Genomic DNA, 8,608 nt, shown 5'->3' with positions numbered 1-8,608 from the left:
TCAAATTCCATAAATATTTATTACATATCAATAAACAGAAATACCTACTTTCACAGCGGTGGTCTACAGCACTCGTTCAAAATAACTGCTCCAATAATCATAGTCATAACAACAACAATAATAATAATAATAATAATAAATCATCATCATAATAAGTGTTCAGCTCTGCTTCATAATTTGAGGCCACATTTGATACACAAACATTTACAAGTAGTACTTGGCATTAAAAACGATGGCGGTACAATATTTTTAAGACACTTGGTGTTGTTTTTTTTTCCCTGTATGTGCGTGCGTGCGTGCGTGCGTGTGTGTATTTGTGTGTGTTGACGTAAAGCCGTTTGAGCGTTTATTCAATATCCTCGATATCCAGGTTACTAGTACACTCAGTCTCCACTAGTAGGACAACTTTGGCGTACTTGTCGGACAGCTACATGCTACTAGGGAGGCGAAACTATGCACCAGTTGACAACTGTGTGCTACTAGTACTACTAGTGACATTATAAAATTTGACTAGTTAACATCTAGCGCTTCACTAGTAGTACTAGTAGCGCGCAGATGTCAACACATACACAATTTTGCCTCACTGGTCGGGTAGTTGTCCGACTTGTTTGGCACAGTTGTGCTGCTAGTGTGCAGGAATGTCATACAGTAGTGGAAAACACTTTGCTAGCAAGACAGTCATTCTACTAGTGCCCTGAGTTGTCTTACTAGTGAGGACAAAGAATGTACTAGTACACATACCTTAATCTGGATATCAAGAATATGGAATAAATGCTCTAATGGCTTTCCATAGTGCGTGTGTGTTCATTTTTTTTTCCGTTTCGATACCACACAGAGGTTCAGCAACAGCCCAAACAACAACAACAAAAGTTACAACAAAAACAGCCAAGGGGAGGTAGAATAAAGAAAAGAAACGGGGAATAAATGTTTCGAGGGGAACCCGGCCGTACAAAGTACCTTTGTAAACATTTCATAAAAAATTTTGTGTTTGTTTGTTAACTTTTCCTGGGTGGAGGAAGTGAAAAAGGTCATGCTATAAGTTATAAGACGGCTGCTGCTCGTTAAGAAGCTCGTTTTGCTTGATCAATTTCACTTTGGATTGTAAATGTAATTAATGTTTGTCTTTTTTGTTTTTTAAATGGCAAAGTGGACAGTAAACACACTTGGCTAAATATCTCCGCTCGCGAAACCTCAGGAGGCGAAAGTGAGCCGTTCAGTGTTTTAAGGGGACGTGTCCTGCATTTTTGAAAAAAAATATTTGTACACAAATACAGTGAACACCTGCTAAGTCGCAGTTCTTCGTTCGCACCGTTGCTATATAATTTTTTTTTTTTTTAGCGTTTTAATGAGTTTTTACAGTATACAGGCAAGTCATCATTTAGAGAAGCGTGCCCGCATTGCAGTACCACGTTGTGCCACAACATGCCGGGCAGCACTGAGCTCTACTTGAAGAGATATTGCGTAATTAATGACAAGTTGTTGTTGTTGTTGTTGTTCTCACAGAGGAGAGACTATTTGACTATTTGCCTCGGAGTATTGTCGTATGCTGTTCGTATGTGTTGATGCTCCGGGTGTGTTGAAGGAGAAGCTGTTTGAAAGTTTATAGTTAGCGGTACTGTAACATCAATGCTAATCTTCATTAGTCTACCATGGCGTTTCACATTATATTGTTAGCCAAATAGCATAATTGCACAAGTCATCTGTCACAATATCAATTTAAAAAAAAAATGTCGATTGTCATTCATTCAGGTCATGGTAAACTCCAAAAGTTAAAATGAGGAAAATGGACTTTTCTTGTTTGTTGAATTTGTTGTGTTTTCCAAAAATAATGAAAAAAATGACTTGTTCCCAGGCTAACGATGCGTTCGCATTAAGCTAGCGGGTTTTCCGTGTGGATTGGGAACGTATCCCCCGCGATAAACAAGGGTTCACTGTATTTTGTTGAAATTGTCTTTGGGGGACAGGACATCTGGTGCTAATTTGGAATAACTTGGCTAGCTGGAAAAGGACTACAATCATGGCTGCTACGGCCAACCCCGGAAAGAGGTGACGACGCAGTTCCGCGCTGGCTGCTGGGAAATGGCACTTGTGAGAGACCTCCAGCCCTGTTTTGAACCTGTGTACACTGAACAAAAGCGGAACTACCCATACAAGACAGCTCGGAACGTCCTACCCTTTACTTTGAATATACTCAATAAAAGAATAAAATTGATTTGTTTTGATATAACACATCTATAAATATGCATCCCAGACATAGCGCTACTTTATGTATAAACAGACTTCTACAAGCATTTTTCCGGAAAAGAATAATCACATCTTTTGATACGACACTTAAATGAGCAAACTCGGGTTTAACGTGACTCATTTTTTTTTTTTTCTTTCTTTGAATTCACGTTGAAACGTTTCGGGAGTCGCTCGAAATGACCGCGAGTAGAAGCTGGAGCGTGTCGGGTCGCCACTCTTTGGGTTTTGATTACAAACACGCACACGCGGACACGGCAGCCATCTTGGAAGAGGGCAGACGGAAGGAATGCGGCAGCCATCTTGAAAGAGGGCAGATGGAAGGAATGCAAAAAAAAAAAAACAGCAAAAAAAAAACCCTCAAAAGCACGGCAATCGTATTCGATACAAGTATACACGCCACTCACAAAAAGTTCGGGACATTGACTTTTCGAGTGACATTTCAGGGTCAATGCAGTATAACCTTTACAGGTGAACTTTGACCTTTTCCAAACTTTTGGATGGACATTGAATGTTTTCTGTACTTTTTGCATTTCTTGCTGTTGTCTAACAAGGCGGCAAAATTCTAAACTGCTCCATTCAAGTAGCAGTTGTTTGAAGGTTTCCAATTACCGTAAAAATGATGCTAATTTACGTTAGCCAGTCTATGGCATTTCCCATTATATGTTAGCTTTAAACTAGCACACTTTGGTTAGACAAAATATGGTTTGGTTGAACAATTTGTTTAAATATACAATCTTTCATTTCCTTTCACACTCCAACTGGGAGTGACAAATCCATTTTATTGGAAAACTGTGAATGAGAGTCTTCTTTTCCTTCCCTCAAAGTGATGTTATATGATAGCCTCCCAATGCCCGTCAGCAAGAGAGTGGGAATGGGCGTTAAATAATATTTTACAAAGTGCGTTTTAATGTGTTACAGAGTGTTTTAATACGTATAAATGTGTTAAAAGGGAGTTCGCGTTCGTGCATTTTAGGTTCATCCTGAAATTTCCCCCGAAAAGTCCATTAACAATATATTATTGTTATTATTATATCGGAATAATATATTCCAAACTTTTTGTGAGTAGCGTCAAAGGTACGGGAGTGGTTGTTTGAGAGAAGTGCACGGCGGGATTGTCTTCACTTGAGGTCCAGGACGCCTTCCTCGAAGGATGCGGCGAGGGCGAAGGCGCCAGTGAGCGGCGGCGGACTGTCGGCCCGAAGCACCGACGTCTCCGGCTCGGCCTCCAAAATGGACGCCACCTCCAAGTCGGCGTCGCCGGCCTCACAGTCCATCCTGATGAGGGAGAAATTATTCTGGGCGTTTTCTGGTGTGGTTACTAACTCGTTCACTGCCGCGGTCGTTTCTATTTGTCAACCGTTTAGTGCCACTGACGAATATATTCGTCAAGTACGTTTTCCAGTAGGTTGGTGTAGGAGACGGCGTCTGACCTGTCACTGTTGGTGGACGTTAGCGCTCTCGCTCTGGGTTCCTCCGCTGCGTTCTTCCTGCTCGTTTTCCTCGCTTTGGACGCACCGCCCTCTGATTTACTGCTCGGTTCTTCCGTCAGGCCTGTTGAAATTTTGTTTTTCTTGTTATATTAGTGAAGGCCCGTGCACTCAATGTCTTTTTCTTTCGTTTTTCAAATTTATTGGACTACATAATTGGTTATTTTGTTGTAAATAGAAAAATCTTACATAATTACATATACAGAGTACATATATGTACATTTATTATTTTCTAATAAGTGGTTAATTGAATTATTGTAATTGTAAATGATAAAAGAAGAAAATCTTAGGATAAAATAATTTTCCATGTACAGTATTTATTGGTTTTTATGAATTAATGGGTTAATTTTTGGGGGGTAAAAATCTAAATGGTCAATAATGTACAATACAATATATACATACATTCATTTAATATTTCCATAATTTTTCTATCAAGAATTTTACATAAACATTGATTTTTTCATTAAATATTTGGTTAATAATAATTATTTAATAAACACGGTGAACAATGTTATAGAGGCATTTAACATTTTGACTCATTTTATTAAATAATTGGTTTATGAATTATAATTAAATTAAACTATACATAATTGAATTAGAAAATAGAAAATAATTATGATATTCATTTGTCATAATTTATTTTATTTTACAAAGAAATAAACTTGTTGATTAGTTACTTATTTATTGTAAATAATAAAAAAGTAAAAGAAACAACTTTACATATAGCTTTAACACTTATTTGATTAAATAATTGGTTATTTAATTATAAAGGAATTACAAGTAATTCAATGTAAAAAATGAGATAATTATTATCATATGCATTGGATTTTTTAAATGTAAATATGTAAAGTAATACTGCAAGAGCAATCGAACATAGAAATACAAAAGATAAATATGAAAATAATGTAATTGATCATTGTTTTCAAATATTTGTTTGAAACATGATTTATTTATTTATTTTCTATTGATTTTTAGCAGTACGTAAAGTTTACCGAGCAGCTCTTTGCGCGTGCGGCTGGCTATCTCCTTGATCTCCATGCGCGACAGAGACAGCGACAGCGAATGCGTGGCCGACACCAGCGGGACGCCGCACGCGGCGGCGGTCGGCGGGGCGGCGGCGGTCGGCGCCGTCAGGACCTTGCCGGCCAGCGGCGACTTGAGGGGTCTCTCGATGCTGCGGCCCACCAGGTTGCACAGAGGGATCTTGAAGATGTGCTTGCACGCAGACTCGCCTGCGAGGAGGCCACAGCCCACCGCGACAACTTTAGCACGTCCTGACACAATTGTTTTTGCAAGACTATTCTCAGGAATAACAAGAAAACAAAAAAACAAATAATTTGACATTTCGGGCACGGCGCGGAAGGAATTGGCTAGCTTTGCTTAGTTTGAGCTTCATGATCGGAAACAACTAGCGACATTGTCATATAATGGTACAAGAAAAAAGCAAAGTCGTCATTGGTGAGGCTAAAGTTGCGATGAAAAAAGCTGACGTTACGACGATTAAGCCGCAATGTTACGAGAAACAAAAATTGGGAGATTTTAGAGAAAAAAAAATGTGAATATTACGATAAAAAAAAAATTGCCGTAATTTGCAAAAGTTGACGTTATGACAATAAAAAAATATTTTACAAGAAAAAAAGTCAAAATATGAATAATTAATAAAAGTAATCATAATTTGTGAGAATAAAGTCGCTACGTTTTACAAGTCAAAAGTTGACGTTACGACAATAAAGCCACAAGGCTACGAGAAAACAACCTAATGTTACAAGTTTTGACATTTTACGACAAAAATACAATATTGCAACAAAATAGTAGTTATTTTACAACCACAAAGTCGTAATTTGTGAAAGTCGCTATGTTACGAGAAAAAAAAAAATGTTACGAGAAGTTGTGATGTTTCACGAGGAAACTGTCATATTATGACAAAAAAGTAATTATTTTACAGCAATGTCGTGATTTGTGAGAAAAAAAAGTTGATGTTACGACAATAATGCCAAACTAAGCGACCCCAAAATGTCAAAATATTCATTGAAAAGCAGTTTGGCGGTGCATTCAAGCACACTTCTTTGGCTCGGAATGTGACAGGAAAGTTCCATTCCCGATGCAAAGCAGGCCCAGTTAAAGCTGGTTTCAAGTCCTTGAATGCACCGCGAGTGACAACACTGGCGGCCAAGCTCGAGTGAAATGGACCGCCGACGCCGGCCCAAGACGCAAGCTAAATCAGCGCCTGCTTAGGGCCTTGTGAACACTAGGGGGCGTTACGAGAGTAATTAACAGTCAACAATATTTGCATCGTTATATTATTTGGGGCGGACTAATTCGAAGCAAGAACAGAGTGACAAAAAATTGTTACATCTTTGGATTAAAGGTAGTTTTGTTACCGTTAAGATTTTGCCCCAAATTATTATTCATCTTTCTATTTTGCTTTCAAAGCAATTTGTCGCCTTCTTTCAAGTACCTCTGTTCAATTACATCACTATTGAAGTTTTGGCTTGACTTGAATGCATTTATTTGATCTAACGCTGACTTCTAAGTGCCGATGACCACCCTGCCAAATTGGAATAATTAAAACAATTGGTATAAAATGAGGCTTCGAAAAGGTGAAAGATCAAGCCGGTTAACCTAACCCCAAGCTTTTAGGGTTAGGGTCAGGGAGGGTTCCCCTCCGCGTACGGCAAACCAGTGCAGCGCCGCGTTAGCGTGAGCTTGGTGTGAAAATTGTGACTGCGTGCAAACAATCTTCACTGAAATCTAGTGTTTCAGTGACGATTGTAACACTAGATTAATAACCTTCGGGAAAGACGGTCCCAACTAAGAGGGTTAGGGGCTCAAATTAGGGTTTCCAACCAGAGGCAGGGGGTTCAAAGTAGAGCTTCAACTTTGGGTTAAGGTTTCAAATTAGGTTTTTTTTTGTCAAATGTTGCAAGACAAAATTGGGGGGGGGGGGAAACATCCATTTAACGCTTGATGACTGTGTTCTCATGACAGTTCCACTTAATTAGCACAATTGTAAACAATTCCGGATTCTGGGAGGACACATTTTGTTTCTTTGGAGTCTCCTTGGCTGTTGTAGAAGTGGACACTGGGGGGCACTGTTGCTGCTCTACGGAGGCTTCCAATGAACAGTCAGCATGCGCCACGCGGGTTATTGGGGCGATTGGGGTTATCTGGCGAGCATCCCGCAATATGTGCCATCACGCATGAGTCACGCCCGCCGATGAAATGAGATCTTTACGAGAGCTTTTAGCGCTAATTGCTGCAGTGACATCACATGACCCCCGTCCCCCACACCTCCCCCGTTGAATTGGAATTTTTGTCAGCTCCAGAACCCCCCCCCCCCCCCCCCCCCCCCCACCCCCTTCCTCATTTGGATTTTGGGTGACAAAAGTCTCCATGGCGACAGTGCAATCTGTAAATCATGTCCTTTCCCCCTTCCTTCCTCCTTCCTCCCTCCTCCCTCCTCGAAGTCGGCTTATTCCGCTCTCATCTTTAACCCTTTCCTTTCCTGACGGAACCCTTGCTTGAAAACTCAAGCTGTTTATTTCCGTTGACGGCCTGCGTAAAAACTGCCGCATTTGGATTTTTGTGCGAGCACGTTTGCCAATTTGGCAGAGCCGCCCGTCCGCGCCGAGTTGGGTGTGCCGGCGCAGCGACAGTGTGCCCTCGGAGGTGCGCTTGATTTTGGTATCAGAAATTCCTTCGAAACCACAGGTGTCAAACTCAAGGCCTGGGGTGCCAGATCTGGCCCACCACATAATTTTATGCGGCCCGCAAAAGCAAATCATGTGCATCAACTTCCACGAATCTTTGCTAAAATTATTATAACTATTATTATCATCATGATTCTCTTTTTGAAATCATCATCATGTCCTCCTCCGCATGGAGAGATGTCTCCGGTCCACGGAACGAGCAAAACCGGGTCCGGTCCGCCACCTCGCCGTTACGCCGAGCGCTGACAGCGCTAGTCAGGAAATAGAGCCCGGGAAGGCAAACGTTTCAAATCGGCGTTAGGGTCTCAAACTAGGGTTAGGTTTGAAATTAGAGTTAGGGTTTCAAACTAGGGTTGGGGTTTCAAATTAGGGTTAGGTTTTCAAACTAGGGTTAGGCTTTCAATTTAGGGCTTCAAACCACTGTTTGGGTTTCAAACCAGGGTTAGTGTTTCAAATTAGGGCTTCAAACTAGGGTTAGGGTTTCAAATGAAGGTTTCAAGCAAGGGTTCGGGTTGCTTTCAGAGCCAGTGTTAAGGTTTCAAGTTGAAGTTTCAAATTCGGGTTTACAGCCAGGGTTTGGATTTCAAGATAAGCTTTGACTCGACCTTTGCGCCCGCTCTTCCACCGCTCTCACGCGCCAATTACTCCTCTCGCTTGCTCAACATTATCCTTCCGTTTTCGAGCGGTCGGTGGGAGAAGGAAGGGCGAGAAGGACATGACGTTCACTTCGCATTCCGGCGCGGTCGTTAGTACGGCGTTAACGATACCTTCGGCGTCCTTACACGTGTACAGCGAAAGCTTGGTACCGTAGGGGATCCGTATTGAATCTGAACCGGGGACCAAGAAGAGGGTTTTACACACACACACACACACACACACACACACACACACACACACAGAAACGACAAACACAACACAACACATTTAGGGAAGTTGGCACATTTTCAACATAAAAAAAAAACCCAACAACCTGGGAAACAAACACACGATTGTTCATGGTTATTATTTACAGGTTATTTGCAGACCAGCTAACTAAACAGCGAGTCGGCTTTGTAATCACAAACATACGGTTGTTACATGGGACGGCGCATACAAAATGAACCACATGCTGCTTCACCATAACATTATTTGCAGCGTGCTAACTAAACATCAAGTCACCCTGAGATC

At 41.1% G+C, this 8,608-nt stretch overlaps 1 protein-coding gene across 6 annotated transcripts in view; it reads right to left on the bottom strand.

The window, feature by feature from the left end:
• garnl3 (GTPase activating Rap/RanGAP domain like 3) overlaps nucleotides 1-8,608 on the bottom strand; it is a 42,291-nt gene continuing 33,683 nt past the window's right edge. For 3 of the 6 annotated variants that reach the window (XM_061798847.1, XM_061798850.1, XM_061798851.1), the window contains exons 28-31: nucleotides 8,209-8,268; nucleotides 4,724-4,963; nucleotides 3,675-3,795; nucleotides 1-3,519 (exon numbers count right to left, since the gene is read on the bottom strand). In XM_061798847.1, coding sequence (XP_061654831.1) covers nucleotides 3,363-3,519; nucleotides 3,675-3,795; nucleotides 4,724-4,963; nucleotides 8,209-8,268 — 578 coding nt within the window. In that variant the 3' untranslated portion in view covers nucleotides 1-3,362. The remainder of the gene's footprint in view (nucleotides 3,520-3,674; nucleotides 3,796-4,723; nucleotides 4,964-8,208; nucleotides 8,269-8,608) is intronic. The other 3 variants (XM_061798852.1, XM_061798853.1, XM_061798849.1) reach the window with 2 other exon arrangements.

The sequence above is a fragment of the Phyllopteryx taeniolatus genome, chromosome 15 (assembly GCF_024500385.1).
Source record: "Phyllopteryx taeniolatus isolate TA_2022b chromosome 15, UOR_Ptae_1.2, whole genome shotgun sequence".
In the NCBI taxonomy this organism is placed as follows: domain Eukaryota; kingdom Metazoa; phylum Chordata; class Actinopteri; order Syngnathiformes; family Syngnathidae; genus Phyllopteryx; species Phyllopteryx taeniolatus.
This window is presented reverse-complemented; position numbering and strand designations above follow the sequence as displayed.